This window comes from Brachionichthys hirsutus, chromosome 22, assembly GCF_040956055.1.
Source record: "Brachionichthys hirsutus isolate HB-005 chromosome 22, CSIRO-AGI_Bhir_v1, whole genome shotgun sequence".
In the NCBI taxonomy this organism is placed as follows: domain Eukaryota; kingdom Metazoa; phylum Chordata; class Actinopteri; order Lophiiformes; family Brachionichthyidae; genus Brachionichthys; species Brachionichthys hirsutus.
This window is the reverse complement of record NC_090918.1, coordinates 3,609,326-3,628,151: the sequence shown is the minus strand read 5'-3', so window position 1 is coordinate 3,628,151 and position 18,826 is coordinate 3,609,326. Positions and strand designations below refer to the sequence as shown.

General features: G+C 50.0%; 1 protein-coding gene across 1 annotated transcript in view; it reads left to right on the top strand.

Annotated features, from left to right (window-relative positions):
- The first annotated feature begins 2,668 nt into the window (after window positions 1-2,668).
- The window catches only part of lrig3 (leucine-rich repeats and immunoglobulin-like domains 3), a 16,579-nt gene continuing 421 nt past the window's right edge, over window positions 2,669-18,826 (top strand). Inside the window, 27 exon segments of the mRNA XM_068755506.1 lie at window positions 2,669-2,850; window positions 6,997-7,068; window positions 7,167-7,241; window positions 13,229-13,266; window positions 13,269-13,362; window positions 13,474-13,574; window positions 13,577-13,616; window positions 13,702-13,845; window positions 13,967-14,015; window positions 14,017-14,047; window positions 14,050-14,110; window positions 14,762-14,905; window positions 16,268-16,348; window positions 16,446-16,517; window positions 16,870-16,941; window positions 17,025-17,188; window positions 17,316-17,327; window positions 17,330-17,380; window positions 17,383-17,627; window positions 17,629-17,656; window positions 17,743-17,813; window positions 17,815-18,025; window positions 18,113-18,193; window positions 18,196-18,318; window positions 18,321-18,363; window positions 18,365-18,585; window positions 18,661-18,824. Of these exon segments, the coding sequence (XP_068611607.1) occupies window positions 2,669-2,850; window positions 6,997-7,068; window positions 7,167-7,241; window positions 13,229-13,266; window positions 13,269-13,362; window positions 13,474-13,574; window positions 13,577-13,616; window positions 13,702-13,845; window positions 13,967-14,015; window positions 14,017-14,047; window positions 14,050-14,110; window positions 14,762-14,905; window positions 16,268-16,348; window positions 16,446-16,517; window positions 16,870-16,941; window positions 17,025-17,188; window positions 17,316-17,327; window positions 17,330-17,380; window positions 17,383-17,627; window positions 17,629-17,656; window positions 17,743-17,813; window positions 17,815-18,025; window positions 18,113-18,193; window positions 18,196-18,318; window positions 18,321-18,363; window positions 18,365-18,585; window positions 18,661-18,824 (2,670 nt within the window).

The following is an 18,826-nucleotide window of genomic DNA, read 5'->3' as shown; positions in this document are numbered from 1 at the left end:
GGGGCGAGAGCCCCTTTAGGTGCTGGTGTTACGGACCCAAACCTCCAGCCACAACAGTTTCACGAGACAATTCAGGGAATTCAAAACTTTCGAAGAAAATAATTATAATAAGCAAGTCGAATCACACTGGAAGAAAGTGTAAAAAAAAAAAAAAAGAAACATCTAATTGGAGGCAGAGTTTTTGGCACATACTTCAAATAGAAGTACGAATTTCTCCTTGGGCTCAAGATTAAACAACTTGTCAAGCTGCAGGGAGGTGTTGTTGCTGCCTAGTGTTGGTTCCCAGTGTGAGGCCTCAGCAGAGGAGGCCATGAGGAAGCAATCAGCTCAACGAGGAGCGGGTCTATTGGGACCGTGCCCCCCCCCCCATCCTGCAGGAGTCTGCAGGGATCTAATCAATCACAACAAGCAGGCAAAATACTCCAGCATGCCACCCCCCCCCCCCCCCCCCCTGGATTCCTGCTACGTCGGTGTTTGTGTTTGCTTCTTCCCTGCTGAGAAGTCAACACACCCGACAGGGTGGGACCGTTCCTTCAGCTAAGTTACTGAGCTGCAGACAGAAACTGCATTTAATAATGTTTCAGCCGGATGGAGCCTTTGAAATCGCAAATAAAATAATTTGTTAAAACAAAATGTCTATAGCTGCAGTAAGGAGAATCACCATTTTCACTATCGGACAACAGTAAATCAACAAATCACTTGGAGTTTGCCCCATCAACCTATACGTAGCACATACAATCAATATGTTGCCCAACAGCCAGTTTGTTTCTGGCAAAATCAGGTTTATTGATAACTTTTAATTAGATGTAAAGATTAGAGCAAATGGAGCAGCAGGAAATGTGCTAAATCTTCATCTTGATGTCAATAACTAGAAGGGCAGTCTGGAGCCGGTAAAGGGAAATCAATTTGGGTGATCAGAGAAAATATCAACAAATACCAGATCAATGCTAACAAAAGTGGGAATTTAGTGTTTAGAAAGCGTCGCCACAGGTAAAAACAAGAGAAGCCAAGAAAGTGTGACGAAAAAGATGTTTCACCTTTTTATCCTTTTGATAAATGATGTAGTTCTTAGTTAATCAATGACCCCTCTTGACAAATATGTCTTTGCCCTGTGACCTTTTTTTCAGTTCAAAGGAGTTGTCTACCTGACCAGGTGAAGAGACTCACACCTTGGAGAAGCCCCCGTCACAGCTGTCAAAGCAAGGACAGCACTTCTGATCGCTCATCACCGGCAACAGGTCAGTAAAAGTGTTGCAATGTGTAAGTAAATACAAGTACATGGAAATTTTTTTTAAACCTATTGTAAAAATGTATTTCTAAACACATATTTAGATATAATTTAATTTAATGGGATCACACCAGAGAAAGCCATTCTCATGTTCCTATCACTGACTGACAGAAGATAACTGTTTGCATATATAAATCACATTACACCGACATTGAAGTTTGCTTAGCTGACAGTGCTATTTCCTAACATTACAAAGCCCTTCACTTTGGGTCGCGCACCTCATTTAGCATGATGCACGACTTGCATGAAACTGTTTAGCTCCCAGGCTACCAGAACTTAGCAACAAAGCGCGAGCACCCAAATCACTGATTGTTTCCTGAAGCTTTTCAAAATGAGATCTCGTTTTTTGCAGTGAACTTTTAACATTTACTTTAACTCTCGTGCACCATCAAGGACATTTTTATCCTTAATGCCTTAAGAGGGTAGTAAATTAAACTGATGACTGCAGGTCACTAAAATGAAATAGATGCAGAATTCTATACTTTAATAACTAGAGTGAATATTAAACACCAGCCGGGGACCTTTTTCTGTTTTTTGTTTTGCATGCATGGTCCCTGACATTTAGCGTAGTTTTTGTCTGCATGACAACTGATTGATGAACTTGTGTCCTTGCTGAGGAGAGGACGTGTCAATGGGCAGGGAAAGTATGACCTTGGGTCAACAGGAAGCAGTTCAGCATTTTGCCCGAAGGGAATTAAACCCATTTGCCTGGGCATGAATATCCCATGAAGGGGCTTTTAATATGGAAATGCCCCAGGAGCACAAACATTTTTAAATAGCAAAGTGAGAAAATGTCAGCTGTCTTTCAACAGCAGAATGTTAACTGGAAGCTGTTAGTGAATTTAGGTGTTTTAGCCTTATTACAGTTTCCACTAATGATATGCACGCTGCTATATTCCTGCTCTGAGGACGAGAAGGGTCATCATTTTATTATCTTAGCATGAAATGTTAACAAAAATCGATTTTATATTAGCTGCATATGTACAGCCAGAGCTATTTAGAAATAATATAAAGAAGACCGAGATGGAAAACTGCAGAGTCCTTCACTCCGAAGCGAGCGTGCAGGCTGCAGGGCCAGTAAAGACTACAAGTCCCAGGCTCCCGGTGGCCCCGCCCCCCGCATACCTCTGGCGCGCGCTCACGCTGCGCTGTGGGGATCCTGCCTGCACACACAGCACAAGTTGCCCCGACAGCGCCAGCGAGACGCACCGTAGAAAAGGTTTCTCCTCGGGAATGGGCGAGTTCCAGAAGAACGTTGTTCTCCTCGCGGTTCCGAGAACAACGCGGGACTGGATCTAAGGAACTCGGGGTTCGTTCGGGATCCTCCGGCGGCTTCTCTCTGGATTGGCTGCGCGACACCTGGAGTGGAGATCAGAGAAAATGCGCTCCTCTCCGCAGAGGTTCGCCGTGGTTCTGCTCGTGTTTTTGGGGCTACAGCGTGGATCTGGTACGAACCCGAGGACCTGTCCCCCCCCCTGCTCGTGTTCTGGGGAGCTCTTGGACTGCAGTCGCATGAAAAGGGGGCAAATGCCAGACGCGATCCCGGAATGGGCCGTTCAACTGTGAGTGCATTTAAAGAGCCTGTGTTATTACTGTTATTACTATTACTGTTACTGTTATTACTATTACTTCAGTACTAGTAATAACATGTTATTACTGTTACTGTTATTAATATCACTGTTATTGCTGTTACTGTTATTACTACTATTACTGTTATTACTATTACGGTTATTACTATTAATGCAGGAATAGTAATAACATGTTATTACTGTTACTGTTATTACTATTACTGCAGTAATAGTAATAACAGTAACAACATGTTATTGCTGTTACTGTTATTACTACTATTACTGTTATTACTAATCCTCTTGGAACATGTCGTGAACTGCGGGAAAAGCCACGCAGGGTTCAGCAGCAACATGATTGGCTTTGCAATATATGTTGTTGTTTATTGAGGAGGGATTGGTATGTGTGTGTGTGTGTGTGTGCGTGTGTTTGCGTGTGCACGTTTTTTTTTTAAACTTCATCTTAAATTGCAGATCAAAGTTTGGGGAAATCTGTCTTCAATTGAGTTTAATAGTCGGCATCAGTCATGAATCTATTTGTGTCTTATCGGCTGTTATTTCTGATGTATTGGTCCTACAGGATTCGTTTTTGCACATCTGTGTGTGTGCGCGTGTGTACGTGTGTGTGTTTTGATGGCTTATCATTGTGGGGAAGCGGCTCTGATTGGAGCAGATTCAGAGGACTATTCGTCCCACTAGCGGCTCTAATTGGAGCAGATTCAGAGGACTATTCGTCCCACTAGCGGCTCTGATTGGAGCAGATTCAGAGGACTATTCGTCCCACTAGCGGCTCTGATTGGAGCAGATTCAGAGGACTATTTGTCCCACTAGCGGCTCTAATTGGAGCAGATTCAGAGGACTATCCGTCCCACTAGCGGCTCTGATTCGAGCAGATTCAGAGGACTATTTGTCCCACTAGCGGCTCTGATTGAAGCTGATTTAGAGGACTATTTGTCCCACTAGAGGCTCTGATTGGAGCTGATTTAGAGGACTATTCGTCCCACTAGCGGCTCTGATTCGAGCAGATTCAGAGGACTATCCGTCCCACTAGCGGCTCTGATTGGAGCAGATTCATGGGACTATTCGTCCGACTAGCGGCTCTGATTGGAGCAGATTCAGAGGACTATCCGTCCCACTAGCGGCTCTGATTGAAGCTGATTCAGAGGACTATTCGTCCCACTAGCGGCTCTGATTGGAGCAGATTCAGAGGACTATTCGTCCCACTAGCGGCTCTGATTGGAGCAGATTCAGAGGACTATCCGTCCCACTAGCGGCTCTGATTGGAGCAGATTCAGAGGACTATCCGTCCCACTAGCGGCTCTGATTGAAGCTGATTTAGAGGACTATTCGTCCCACTAGCGGCTCTGATTGGAGCTGATTTAGAGGACTATTCGTCCCACTAGCGGCTCTGATTGGAGCTGATTTAGAGGACTATTCGTCCCACTAGCGGCTCTGATTGGAGCTGATTTAGAGGACTATTCGTCCCACTAGCGGCTCTGATTGGAGCAGATTCAGAGGACTATTCGTCCCACTAGCGGCTCTGATTGGAGCAGATTCAGAGGACTATCCGTCCCACTAGCGGTTCTGATTGGAGCTGATTTAGAGGACTATTCGTCCCACTAGCGGCTCTGATTGGAGCTGATTCAGAGGACTATTCGTCCCACTAGCGGCTCTGATTGGAGCAGATTCAGAGGACTATTCGTCCCACTAGCGGCTCTGATTGGAGCAGATTCAGAGGACTATTCGTCCCACTAGCGGCTCTGATTGGAGCTGATTCAGAGGACTATTCGTCCTACTAGCGGCTCTGATTGGAGCTGATTCAGAGGACTATTCGTCCCACTAGCGGCTCTGATTGGAGCAGATTCAGAGGACTATTCGTCCCACTAGCGGCTCTGATTGGAGCAGATTCAGAGGACTATTCGTCCTACTAGCGGCTCTGATTGAAGCTGATTCAGAGGACTATTCGTCCCACTAGCGGCTCTGATTGGAGCAGATTCAGAGGACTATCCGTCCCACTAGTATTTGCTTGACTTCGGTCTCCTCTCAGGCCTCCCGCAGCCTCCTCCCTGCAGCTTCAGGCATCCCGTCGTGTTGATGGTTCGACCGCCTCCGCGGTTTATTTGCAGTGATCGGTGTCGGTTCGGCGTTTAGGTTTCAGCTTCACCGGCCTCCAGAAACCACAGCGGCATAAATCAGATGGAGTCCGTGTGCAGCCTTGGACTCCTTCCTGATGCCTCCATTACGCTTCCAGAGGCTCCATGAACTGAGATGAGGCTGAGCTCGGGCCTGAAGCCTGCTGGAGTTCAAACAGCACGTTGCAGCGCTTCCATCGTTGTTCTGTCTTGATTTTATCATCCCCGGTGAAGCTGCAGGACTTTTTTTTATTTTTTGCCGTCCTGAGTTGGAGCGTGATTCAGTGCCTGATCAGAGCGGTTTAGTTTTTCTCTTTCTGAAATGTGCTGCTCTGGAAACTTAACGTCGCCAGAGAAAACAAACCCAGCCTGAGCCTCATAGCCGAGGCCGGGCCTTCCCAAGAAGACGGAAAAAAAAGTTCCACACAGGGGGAAAAAATCTTTTCACTCCAGCATGCTAATTTATGTGGCTCTCCCGCACATCTTAACCCAGCCGGGCCCTTTGTTTTCCAGCACCCCGTTATTTCTGCTGAATTAGCAAATCCAGAACCAGCGATGGTTCTGATTAAGGAGGAGCGTGCGGGATTAGGCTGAAGTCACAGATAGAGGGGGGGGGGGGGCTTTGACAATTTAAAGTTTAAAAATCTGTGGGTTTAATTCCTGCTGGAGGGACAGACGTTTTATAAAACGACAATACAGAAACGGTAAAGTTAGAGATTAGAAATTACAGTAACGCGATAAAAAAAAAACATAACGTAATTAATTATTCACAATTAACGCGATACTTTAACGCCCCTAGTTTTGACATTTCTCACGGCATAGCGAAACATGGACAACCAAGTTTCGTGTGTGTCCGAGACTGTTTTATAGATGTGCACTATTACATATAATCTGCTGCATTATCGTAATCTGTTCTCGTAACAAGTGGCTCATTTATTCCCGTCTCAGTGTTTGATAAGAAAGTGGCGCGGTGCTTTTCCGCCAGATAGAGCCTGCACGCAGCTCGGCGTCTTATCTCGCACCGCTTTGTGAGGGAAGTGGAAGTGTTAGCGCTACTTAACTTTTATCTTGGGCGTGTGATAGGCCGCCCGTTCCCATGTGGGCCTTAGCACTGGAATGACAACAACAACATCACGGCTCCATGCTTGGAACGAGGAGGACGGGGCGGTTGGCTTCAGAGAGGCGAGTAAAACTTCAGTTGAGTGGTTCATGAAACTCGCGAACAAAAACAGACCCGAGAAATTGCAGCAGGCGTCCCTCTCGCTTTTCCCGGCATTGTGAATGCATTACCAGTTGATGAGTTCTTCCCCTCCTCCCAGTGTTCCTTGATGGTTTCCAGATGACGGAGGTAAGGAGGGAGAGAAGGGGGGGGGGGGGGGGGGGGGGGGTCTGGCACCACAGCGTTGATGGTGCGCAGCCTCCGGATGGTGAACGAGGCTGTTTGGAGAATCTCATCTCCAATGAGCTGCAGCCAAGATGGACTCCAAGGCCCGGTTCTGTTGGGCTTGTGTCGGGCCCAGCCTCGCAGGGAAATCACAACCTGTAATGAGCATCAGTCCAGTAGCAGAGGTCCAGAAGTTCTGTTTCTTCAGATGGAAAATCAGCCAAATATCAATGAAAGTAGTTCCGTGTTTAGAGCTACTTTCTGGCGTGAAGGCGTTTAAGCCCGTAAGAGGCGTGGCTAACTTTATTTGATAATTAGTTGTGCGGCTCGGCTCGGCCTCTCAGCAGAGACCCGGACCTGAACCATAAAGGCCCGTCGAGGCCGTTCTGGATGGGAGGCGGTCTGCTCTGGAACTCTTTAAGTTGCTTTGCAGAAACGGCCGATCACATCGAGTTTATCTGCGACGCAGATTCCATTCTGGTCTCTCTTCTTTCATGCGCCGCCGCCGTTCACAGCGTGAAGACGCAACCAGAGGACTTGTCCCTAATGATGCTTGCGACGTGAAGCCCAGTGGGCGGCTGCAGCTCCATGGCCGACACCAGTGTCTGTTCTTCTTCTCCTTCACAGGGACCTGAGCCACAGCAGACTGCAGGTGCTCGGCGCCACTTTGTTCTCCAGACTGCGGCGTCTGAGTGAAATGTAAGTAGGCCTTGTGTTCGCAGCACGTGCGCAAAGTAAACGCCCTGCATCGCCGCCCTGATGTGACAAAACCGTCCTTTCACCCGTTTGCTTTTCAGAAAGCTAAACCACAATGAACTGGAGGACGTGCCGGACCTGGGCCCGTGCGCGTCCAACATCACAGCACTCCTTCTGTAAGTCAGACGTGTTTGAAAGCGCCGCCGAAACGCCTCCCCAGACTCGCTCCAGCCTGGTTATCCTGCCAGAGCTGCCAGAGCTGCCATTTCTGGGTCAAGCCCCCCCCCCCCGTTTCCCTCTTGAGATCAGCCAGTTCCCAGACAAGCCAGTCGGAGACATGGCTCCCAGCCCCAGACGGGTCACATGGTTGAAGACAAACGCCATCGTCAATGGGAATGGAAATGTTTCCCCTGCTGGCTGGTGCTGCTCTCGGTGTATGTTTAACCTGGAGGCCGTGACGTGATGCTGGGCGGGCAGAAAAGGCATCGTGAGACTATGACAGGCTTCTAATTATGTTTGGATTCCCGAGGCTCATTCCATCGGCCCGAAACGCACGAAGCGGCATCTGATCTCGCCGCTCGGCTGAAACCGCGGCTGCGAGTTCCCTCCTGCTGATAAAGTCAACAAACGTCTGACTCGTCGTATTTCATCCCGTTCAGAATCGAGCCAGACAAATCATTTGTTGTGCAATACGCGCCTTCAGAAACCGCAGCAATTTTATTTTCTTTCTGCGGCACGTCTCAGAATTATCCGACGTGAACTTATTGCTGAAGAATGCATCAGCGGCCCGTCTGGGTGAGGCGTATTCCTCATCACGCCGGGACACGACGCTGCGCTGCAGCTGCAGGGCGTTCAGCCGGAGACGATTCGGTTGCACGTTCGAGTGTCGCCTCCGGCTACGAAGTTCAGAAGGAGATGTTTGGTCGTTTAGGTAGAACGCTTTACACACCCTGGAGGAGGAGTTCTGCTAGTTTTACACTGTACATTGAAGCGAGGGACGTCCCGACCAGGTTTGATTTTGAGTCCTGATTAATTTAATTTAATTTAATTGATCCGATACTTCTATAATACAATAAATTAAAAAAAACGGATCCAGGATGTCCCTTATTTTTTATTATTTCAACATTTAATTCTTAAACAGAGCACTTCTGTGGCGTATCTTGAACATTCAAGTAATACATAAAATACTTTTTTTTTCCACTTTGGACTTGGACTCGTGCAACAGGAAATATTAAATACCAATATTTAAAATAAAATGAACAGCAGCTCAATCGCCAGGTGTTTGCCACCCACTTCAAAGTACTTCCACATCGAAGACATACAAGCTGCTTCCGTGTTTAGCCAGCATTCAACCAATAGGGTCACAGGAAGTGATGTCACGCCGGACGCGTTACCATCTCTGTGTGGAGTAGAGAGGTCTCACTCCAGATCTGATTAAAAGTAATGACAATATCTGTCGCGTCCTGATCGGGAGGGAACGTCCGATTCTGATTACATGTTTGGATCGCTAATTGAAGCTCGGATTATAAATAGACACAAGACAAAAAAAAATGAAATCGATAAATCCACATACAAATAACATTGTTCCCATAGTGGTTAGAAAGAGGTCATGGCTTCATCTGCCGTCACTGTGTGCGCTGCTCAAGTGCCCTTGAGCAACCCTGGATGAATGAGTTGCCGCACAGATCTCCACTTAAGAGATTCCAGACTTTTCCACAAACCATCATTTCTGCATTTGATTTGAAGTTCAGTTTATTTGCCCGTGTTAAACTCTACCTTAACACACTGCAGATAAATACAACAGCTGTTCTGTTTTTAAGAGCACAACTCTGACTCACAAAGTCACATGACGCATTTGTCTCCCGGTTATCAACACAAAACTTTATTAAAAACACCCCCTGAGACAATACATTTAATTTACGTTAGCTACACAATATTCCTGAGTTTTAATTAGCAATAACACTTATATGTCTTAATGCTGTCTTTTACATTTGTGTTAGAAATTAAGTTAAATTCTGTAATTATAATAAATATTAAAATGCAATCCACACAAATAGAGCAGACTGAAGTCACCAATTATGTTAATTACGCAGAACTATCCAACTCAGCTTTGCTAACATTCGCTAACGCTATACCCTACTAACTGAAGTAAAGATGAAAGATTCTGTTTGACTTAAAACCTAAATGCCAGCAAACTCGAACCAGAACTGAAGCCGGATTAATTTAGTTTAGGGGCTTAAAGAAAACTGCCTTTGGTTCCTCCTTCAGAGAAGTGAAATTATTCCGTTTCGGGAATGATCTGTAACTGGATGGATTCAGGAACTGTCTGGTGTTGTCTCACAGCAAATAGAACAGAAAGACGCATAAACATCTAAACATGCAGCCCTGACTGTAAAACATTGATATTTTAAACGTGAAATCTAAAGCAGACGGTGAGTCTATTAAAGCGTTTCCGCCTGGGGGGTCGGGAGCATCACAACAAGGACACGGGGAGGACCAGGCTGAATTTCACATTTTCGCTCACGCTGCCTGTCTTCGGAAGCTCGGCGTGATTTTCCAGAACTGTTCTCCCTCCTCCGGTTTCTCCGGGCTGGGGGGATAGTAAAGAAAGAAAGCGCTCAGGGTATCGAGTAGCACTTATTCAAACAGCCAGTCAGACAGAGCGGCAGCGCTCGCCGACTTCTTTGACCTCGCTAGCGCTGAGAAAAACAAACGGCAGTAAACCCCGCAGCTGGTAGCGATCGAGTCGGGATCATCCTAATTCATTGAACAATTTCCCTGGAATTTATGGAGGGGGTAAACCCCACCGCCACGAAAGCCTTCTGCCTGTGTTCAGGGGGGGGGGGGCAACAAATGACTCGGAGATTCCAGATTACCACCGGCAGCCTTGTTGAGAATGATTATTAGAAAGCACGACGGTGGCGATTGGAGTCACAATCAAAAAGGTTTTACAAAAGATGAAACGGACTTTTACCTCCGGATGGGGTTTAGTCTGTGGCTCGTTTTCAATAAATCACTATTTCTCAAAATCCAACATGATTTTTTTCAGCGGAACCGGCAAAAACACAAAAACATGGTTTGCAATAATAGAAAATCAAGCATTTATTCTCTATGATGACTCAAGCTGACCACCGTTCTCCACTATCTAGTATTCTTTATCATTGATACTTTCTGCACTGTTAAATAGCACAGATTATATTTCCAGAGAGAAACGAGTTCAACCAGCAAAAATGTCCATTTTACTGACGGAAGACGGGAGAAGACGTCGTCCCTGCCGACTGGCGGGTCGGCAGGCGACCTCAGAAACATCCCGACCTGACGCACTAAGTTACGGAGAAAACACAGACTTTGATCAACCAAATGCAATCAACTTTTAAAATGTGTGTGCATCTCGCTATTTACTCTGAATGCAGGCAGACCATAAATATGTGGTAACGGGAAAAATGTGTCCCCCCGTCATGTTACACGAAGGTCCTTGACTCCTTGACGGTTCTTTCACGCTTTCTTTCCTCGCCGACATGTTAAGATGGCCGGCCGTCAGAGCGAGACGTGTGCAGGCTCTAATGCGGCGTCCATGCAGCCCTGGCTTTCATTACAGGCGCCACTGCAGAGCGAGGGAGTCGTCGGATGGCTTCTCAAAACTCTGTTCTTTTTCCAATAGGAAATACCACACACACACACAAACGCACCACCGCACGCACACGCACACACACACACACACGGAGGAGGAGGAGGAGGAGATGGTTTTAGAAGAAGCTACTTTCCATTAAACTGATTTACCCGCTGCTAAAGTGGCTAAAGCGCCCCGTTCACGGCTGCTCGGCGGGTAAACGTCATTTAGGTTGATCTACCGAGGGCTTCGGTGGAGATCCCCGGTCGCTTGTGTCGAAGCCACATGATGTTGGTGTCATAAAAAAAAAAAAGCTTCAGCCAAACTTATTCCTCTCATGTTTCATGGATTCAAGTTCTCAGAGGGGTTGGAAACTCTGCAAATGTGCAATTAAAGCTTTGGGTGACATTCCTGCTTTGGAAGTTATATATATATAAAGTGTCGTACTTGCGCGTGCGCATAAGGAACTCCTTCTGTGGCTGTAGTAGCAGCAGCACGGACTTAAAGGGGACACTTGTCCCGTGGTCTGCTGTGTCCCCCCCCCCCCCCCCCCAGAGAAACTGGGAGGACTGGTTATTTCTCACCACGCCTTCCTCTCAGTGACCAATCAGGGGAACCTGAAAACTAAAGACACAGGTGGTGTGTGGTGCCTTTGTTTAGGACCGGGGGGGGGGCTGCGGTGCACGGAAAGCCCGCTGCATATCTCCAGACAATGGAGCCGCCTGTGGCGTTCTCGCTGTAGACGGCGATCGGTGTCGCGTTCATCAGATAAACGACGGCGTTCTGTGATATTCACAGAAAACAATGTCTCGATGTCTTTCGGCATTTTGTCAAGAGAAGTAGTTGGTTCATATTTCCCCTCGTCTGTTCAAGAAAGATCATTTTAAACCCAGACCATCGGCCATCCACATCCTGCAACGCGTCTAACCACATGGATTTTAGCACGCTGGCGTAGCGGGTAGCGCTGTTGCCTCACAGCAAGAGGAGTTTGTATGTTTTCACTGTGTATGCCTCGGGTTCTCCGGTTTCCTTCCACCTCCATAAACATGCAAATTAGGTTAATTGATCACTCCAATTGTCCGTATAGGTGTGTGTGTGTGTGTGTGTGTGTGTGTGTGTGTGTGTTTGCCTTTCGTGTCCCGCTGATGAGCTGGCGTCTCATCTGGGGTGTGCCCCGCCTCTTGCCTGTAGCGAGCTGGGATAGGCTCACAGAAAGCGTGCGTTGACCTTAGCTCCTTTGTGCGACGGCATGCTAGCTAGCCGCTGTTTGTAAACCAAGGTTCATTAAAAAACAATTGGATCCGTCGACGGTTTGTTTTGATGTCTTCTAGCACTTCTTGTAGCAAGAGATTTGACATTTTTGTGGTCGCCCCTCGCCTGACATTCTTTCCCTGGCACAGCACCAAAGTGAGGCTCTCTGCTCAGAACATGCAATGGCAGCTTCTCTTGAATGTTTCTGTTTGAATCAGGAGATTATTCCAGATAGAAAACATCAGCATGAAGCTTGAACGTGGGGCGGCGTTCTCTCGTGCGTGATGGTTTCTGAAGAAAGCGAGACACCTTCGTGTTGCAGCAGCACGGTGCCATGCCTTCTCTCCGCCGGCGGCGGACGCACTGAATCAAATCTGAGACCGACGATTGGGCGAATCCGGCAAAAGGCAGAGAACAGACTTAATAACTGGAGTCACATCCAGAGACAAGACAGAGAGCTTAAAGCCGGAATAATTCTATTTATTTTAAATCCATATGTTATTTTATGTTGATAAAACAGCAGGAAAAAAAGGATTCACAATTTAAAAATGAGCAAAGCAAACCAGTTTTTATTATTATTAGTAACTGTGATTCTGATCATTAACTCTTAATGACATCCCAAATTGATCCTACTTTATAAAACTGTCCCCTGGGGAGTTTTTATTTTAATTTTCTCATGGCCTGGTTGGAAAAAAAGAAACAGAAAACTAACAGCTCTCAGGTCAGTAAGGTGTAGCTGGAGGGGGGGGGGGGGCTGTAACCTTCTCAATGAATACTGAAAACGAGGCCTGTAGTCTGGTACGTTGGAGGGAATTCCTGACCCCCCCCCCCCTTCCTCAGCCTGTCTCATGCACAAAGCGTGCACTGTGCAGGCTCCGTTTCCAAACCAAGCAGCTCGCTGGGCTTTGCCGGGGCATGCCTTCACTGAGGGAACGCCATTCATCAGCCCAAGTAATTGGCAGGTTTCTTTTTTAAATACCTTGTTGGTAAATGACTTTATAAACAAAGTAACACGTCAACAAACCGTCCTGGGATCTGGCGTGAGGTGCAGAAACATTGATCACGCCGCCGAGCAATTTGTCAGCGTCCTTGAAATATACACGCAACATCAGCGAAAAGAGAAACTGTGACGGCGCACCTCTTTGGGCGGCTCGTTCCAGCCGTGCACTCGTGCGAGAGGTCGTCTTGGTTTTTTTTTTTTTTTTTTTTACCGTACCACAGGCTAATTGAGAAGCGAGACTGAAACACGAAGCTGTTTCTGTCAGAAACATTTATTGGAGCGACGGTGTCTTGTGATTTCAGAGCAAACAACAGGATCACCGGGATCTCCGCGGACCGGCTCCGCCCTTTGTCGCCCTGGAAACGCTGGACCTCAGCAACAACAACATCGTGGATGTAAAAGCCGAGTCCTTCCCCGCTCTGCCCCTCAAGAACCTGTGAGTTCCGCCGCTTCTGTTGGGGCTTGATTTTAGCATTTTAAGCAGAACAATTGTGAGTAATTGATTAATTAAAACTTTAATATTTTAATCAAACCCCCCCCCCCGCAGCTTCCTGAACAACAACCGCATCTCGTCGCTGGAGACGGGTTGCTTCACCAACCTGTCGAGCAGTCTGCAGGTTTCTCCGTCTGAACCGTACCGCCTGTCGACCATCCCGCCAAGATATTCCAGCTGCCCCGCCTCCAGCACCTGTGAGCTTTAATCGATCCCGGACATCAGCAAACCGGCGCCCGGCTCCAGCGCTTACGTCACGCTTGCTTCTCCCGTGCGCCTCAGGGAGCTGAGCAGGAACCGGGTTCGCCGGGTGGAGGGTCTGGCGTTCCACGGCCTGCACGCCCTGCGCTCCCTGAAGATGCAGCGGAACGGCCTGAGCCGCCTGATGGACGGCGCCTTCTGGGGCCTCAGCAGCATGGAAGTCCTGTGAGCGAACGGCGCGCCGGGTTCTGTTCTTCCAGCGTGACGTGACGTAGTCTCACCGTGTGTGCGTGTGCGTGCGTGTGTGTGTGTGTGTGTGTGTGTGTGCGTGTGGGCGGGGCTGCAGGCAGCTGGACTACAACAACCTGACGGAGGTGAGTAAGGGCTGGCTGTACAGGCCTGCTGACTCTGCAGCAGCTCCACCTCAGCGCAACGCCATCAGCAGGATCCGACCCGACGCCTGGGAGTTCTGCCAGAAACTCAGCGAGCTGTGAGTCCCACGGTCTGGTTTGCCCCTCCCCCCCCCTTTCCATTCACACCCTGAACTCAGACCACTTCCGCGTCGCCCCTCTCCGCCTCTCTCTCGCACTCCCGCCGGCCCCTTCGTCACTCTCCAGTTTCCCCACGTCGACTCAGACAAAGCAGAGCCTCTTAATGCTCTGCCAGCTCTGCCAACATATCACCCCCCCCCCCCCCCCCTTCTCACCATCGACACACATTCCTGGACGTTTGGCACGTCTGCCGAGATAACTTGTTTTTCTTTTCCCCTGCATGAACGTGAGCGTAAACAAGCTGCCCCCCCCCCCCACACACACACCGCTATCTGATCTGGCCTCATCTGAGTTTACTTAAAACTCAAGAAAACAAACTCCGTTTTTGTCAGAATTTCTCTTCGGATTACTCTTTGATCAAATAATAAGATCGGAACATGCAAATTAGATGAAGTCGATCAATCATTTTGAATGTGAGACTGTTTTATTTTTGTTGACAAGTTAGTCGTATTATCTTTAAGAGCAATAAAGCGTAAACACACGGAGGTTGAGGACAAATGAGGAGACTTCAGAATGTAATTCATTTCTTTTTTTCTGCTATACCAGTTCCTGTTACTGTTCTCATGTTGTTGTTGTTTACTGTCCCACAGCGACCTCTCCTCCAACCATCTGTCCAGGCTGGAGGAGTCCAGCTTCGTCGGCCTGAGCCTGCTGGACGAGCTCCACGTCGGACACAACCGTGTGAGCTTCATCGCTGACGGCGCGTTCCGCGGCCTCTCCAGGCTGCAGGCGCTGTGAGTGGAATCAAGAAATGACACCGCTTTTTGTTTTAAGGGGGGGGGGGGGGGGGCGTGTAAACAAACTCACTCCCAGCACAGGTGTTAAAAAACATTCACAACCATGACCTCAGTTTTACTGTTTTAACTTCATCTAACTGTAATTTAAAAGAAATTCTTAATTTAAATAATAGATGAATGCAGAAAATCAAATAACGTATATACAACTTTAAATAAACTATTGCGCGTACAACTTATTTATTATTGAGCCTCAGCAGTTTCCAGTTTTGTGCTAAGCTAAGCTAACACTCTCCAATTTTAACAATAAGGCTCCAGAACCACCGTGATGTAAACACTGTAAACGGTTGAATCTTTTCTATGCCGATGACACTTCAGTAAGTCGGCCATTAATCCTCCACTCGAGTGGAAATATCCCGTCTGATTTGTTTTTGGGGATGTGAGATAGATTACTGTGAGGAGGTCTCTCCACACTCACTAAATAAAACCCCAAGAGGCTCAACCTCAACACCTGCCCCCCCCGCCCCCCAGCCTACTCTAACAACCACCCATCCCCCCCAGCCTTTCCCCTGGTTGGGTTTTTAACTGGAACCAAATGCGCCCTGTGCTACTGAGGTCACCACAGGGCAGGTGTGCACCGAGGCGCACGTGGACCGCTTCGGGCCTGCAGACTTCCTGCCCCCACCGTACATCCATATGCGCGACTCCGTCCCAATCAGCCGTGACCAGGCACGCCGGCGAGGAAAAGGACTCGGCAGTAAAATAAAAGCAGCCGAGGGGGTCAAACAACAGCAGAAAAAAAAAAATCTCCATCTTCTTTCCTTACCTCGCAGAAACGGCACCTGCTAAAGAACTAGGTAGTGCAGTTGTATTGTATTGATGGGTGAATCCCCGCCTACCAAACACCTGCAAGGAGTCAGTTTAAGCCCCGCCCTCTGCAGGTTCTCGCAGCAGCGGACGTCCTTCGGCTGGAGTTAGTTAACAGAAGAACAAGTCTCGGTCACGGATGAATCAATATTAAAAAACATTTATTCTATCACCGACTTGTGATGTTTTTAATGGAGGATCTGAGGCGGCGTTCCCCTTTGAGGGTAAATCGCATTAAGATGCTGCACATGCTGCATCGCAGCGCGTTCCCGTTAAACGCCTTTGGACGGGACACAGAGAAGCCGTGCCAACCTTTAAAAAGAAGGAACTTCCTGTAAGACGGCGGAGCTGCTTTGAAGTCTCCGACTTCGTCCGCATCACGTGACGCGCGACATGAAGCGTCTGTTAACGCAGCGGCTTCACTTGGTGTCTTGGGTGTGGCTTTTTTTTATTTTTTATTTTTTTTACAATGTGGTTTGTCTCCGTTTGGAAAAGGGACCTGCAGAAGAATGAAATCTCCTGGACCATCGAAGACATGAACGGTCCGTTCTCTGCGCTGGACAAGCTGAAGAGACTGTGAGTTCACCGTCTCGCTCCGGAACCGAGACGCTGCCCGGCCCGGCGAGTTCAAGCCGGACCTGAAACTGATCGGACTGTTTGCCGTTTTTTCCAGACTCCTGCAGGGGAACCGGATCCGCTCTGTGACCAGGAAGTCTTTCTCCGGCCTGGACGCGCTGCAGCACCTGTGAGTTGTCCTCGCGTGTCACCGATTGTTTCCAGAGGTCTGTGAGCTAAGCAGGGCGTGAAGACGGTCCCGTTTGTTGGACCGCCTTCATTCCCCATCATGCTTCGAAGCGGGATCAAGAGAAACTTTATTCCAGCGGCAGGCTCGATCGATCACCGGCGCGTGCGGCAGCTGCGTCTCATTCCAATTAGAGCTCAAAGCGCGCGCCCCCCCCCCCCCCCCCCCCCCCCCACCGAGTTGGGCCTCTCCTGATTAACGGTTTTATTGTTCTGCAGCCCAGACTTTCCTCTTGAAGTCTGCGGCACCGGCTTCCTGTGAGGCCTGACCGTCGTCTTTCCTCCTTCCTCCGCAGAGACTTGAGCGACAACGCCATCATGTCCGTCCAAGCGAACGCCTTCTCTCAGATGACGAACCTGCTGGAACTGTAAGTGTGGCCGTTTTCAGGAGTTGACGTCGCTCAGCTTCCCGCCTCCCGAGTGAACGTTGACCGAGCCCCCCCCCCCACAGACGCCTCAACACCTCCAGCCTGCTCTGCGACTGCCAGCTGAAGTGGCTTCCCGTCTGGGCGGCGGAGCAAACCTTCCTGCCCGACATCAACGCCAGCTGCGCCCACCCGCAGACGCTGAAGGGCCGGAGTGCGTTCGCCGTCGGCCAGGAGGAGTTCGTGTGTGGTGAGCGATGATCTCGCGCCTTTACACGCGCACGTGCTGGGAGGATCCAGATTGTTCCCAGTTGGCCCTCCCCTTTCGGAGCCACGCCCCCCCCCCCACGACGTCGCTGATCCTGCCTTCTTTCCAGACGACTTCCCGAAGCTCAGATCACGGTGCAGCCGGAGACGCGGTCGGCGCTGAAGGGCAGCAACGTGCGTTCGTCTGCTCGGCGGCCAGCTCCAGCGACTCGCCCATGACCTTCGCCTGGAAGAAAGACAACGAGGCCCTGAACGACCCGGAGATCCACAACCAGGCGCACCTGCGCGCGCAGGCGGGCGCGGGCGCGGGCGGGGCGACGGAGGTGACGGAGTACACGACCACGCTGCAGCTGCGTGGCGTGGCGTTTTCCAGCGAAGGCCGCTACCAGTGCGTTATCTCCAACCACTTTGGGTCGTCGTATTTCCACCAAGGCTCGGCTCACTGTCAACAGTAAGTCTGGGAGGAACGGATCACGTCTGCCACAGTTAGAGTTTGGCTAACTCCCTGCCCCCCCCCCCCCTACCCCCCACTTCCAGTGCTTCCGTCCCTCACCAAGATGCCGACGGACCTGAGCGTCCGCGCCGGAGCGACAGCCAGGCTCGAGTGCGGCCGCCGTCGGTCACCCGACACCGCAGATCGCCTGGCAGAAGGACGGGGGCACGGACTTCCCCGCCGCCCGGGAGCGCCGCATGCACGTCATGCCCGAGGACGACGTGTTCTTCATCGTGGACGCGAAGACCGAAGACATCGGCGTGTACAGCTGCACCGCTCAGAACACCGCCGGAGCCATTTCTGCAAACGCCACGCTAACTGTCCTGGGTGAGAATGCCCCCGCCCGCCCCCCCTCCCGGCCCCCCAGTTTAGAACTAATTTCTCAATGATCACACCAACGTTTCCTTCTTCCAGAAACGCCCTCCTTCTTGCGGCCGCTCGTGGACCGCACCGTCGCCAAAGGCGAGACCGCCGTCCTGCAGTGCATAGCCGGCGGCAGCCCCCCCCGAGGCTGAACTGGACCAAAGACGACAGCCCACTGCTGGTCACGGAGCGCCACTTCTTTGCCGCTGCCAACCAGCTCCTCATCATCGTCGACGCCGCGGAGGCTGACGCCGGGAAGACACGTGCGAGATGTCCAACGCGTTGGGCACGGAGAGGGGGACGTCCGGCTGGGGTCATCCCGAATCCCAACTGCGAGTCCGGCGCGCAGGGCGCCGTCGGAGTCGGCGTGGCGGGCGGGGCAGGGTCGGAGGACGACGGCTGGACCACGGTGGGGATCGTCATCATCGCCGTGGTGTGCTGCGTGGTGGGCACGTCGCTGGTTTGGGTGGTTATCATTTACCACACGCGGCGCCGCGGCGAGGACTGCAGCGTCACCAACACGGGTGGGTGGAGGACCGGTCGCGCTGCAAGAGAAGCCGGACCCCGTCGGTAACAAACGCGTAATGGCTTCCTTCCAGATGAGACCAACCTGCCTGCCGACATTCCCAGCTACTTGTCATCCCAGGGCACGCTCGCCGATCGCCAGGACGGCTACGCCCCGTCGGAAAGCGGCGGCAGCCATCAGTACGCGTCTTCGTCCCTCAGCGGCTTCTACCTGCAGCCCAAAGACGGTAACATTCCCGT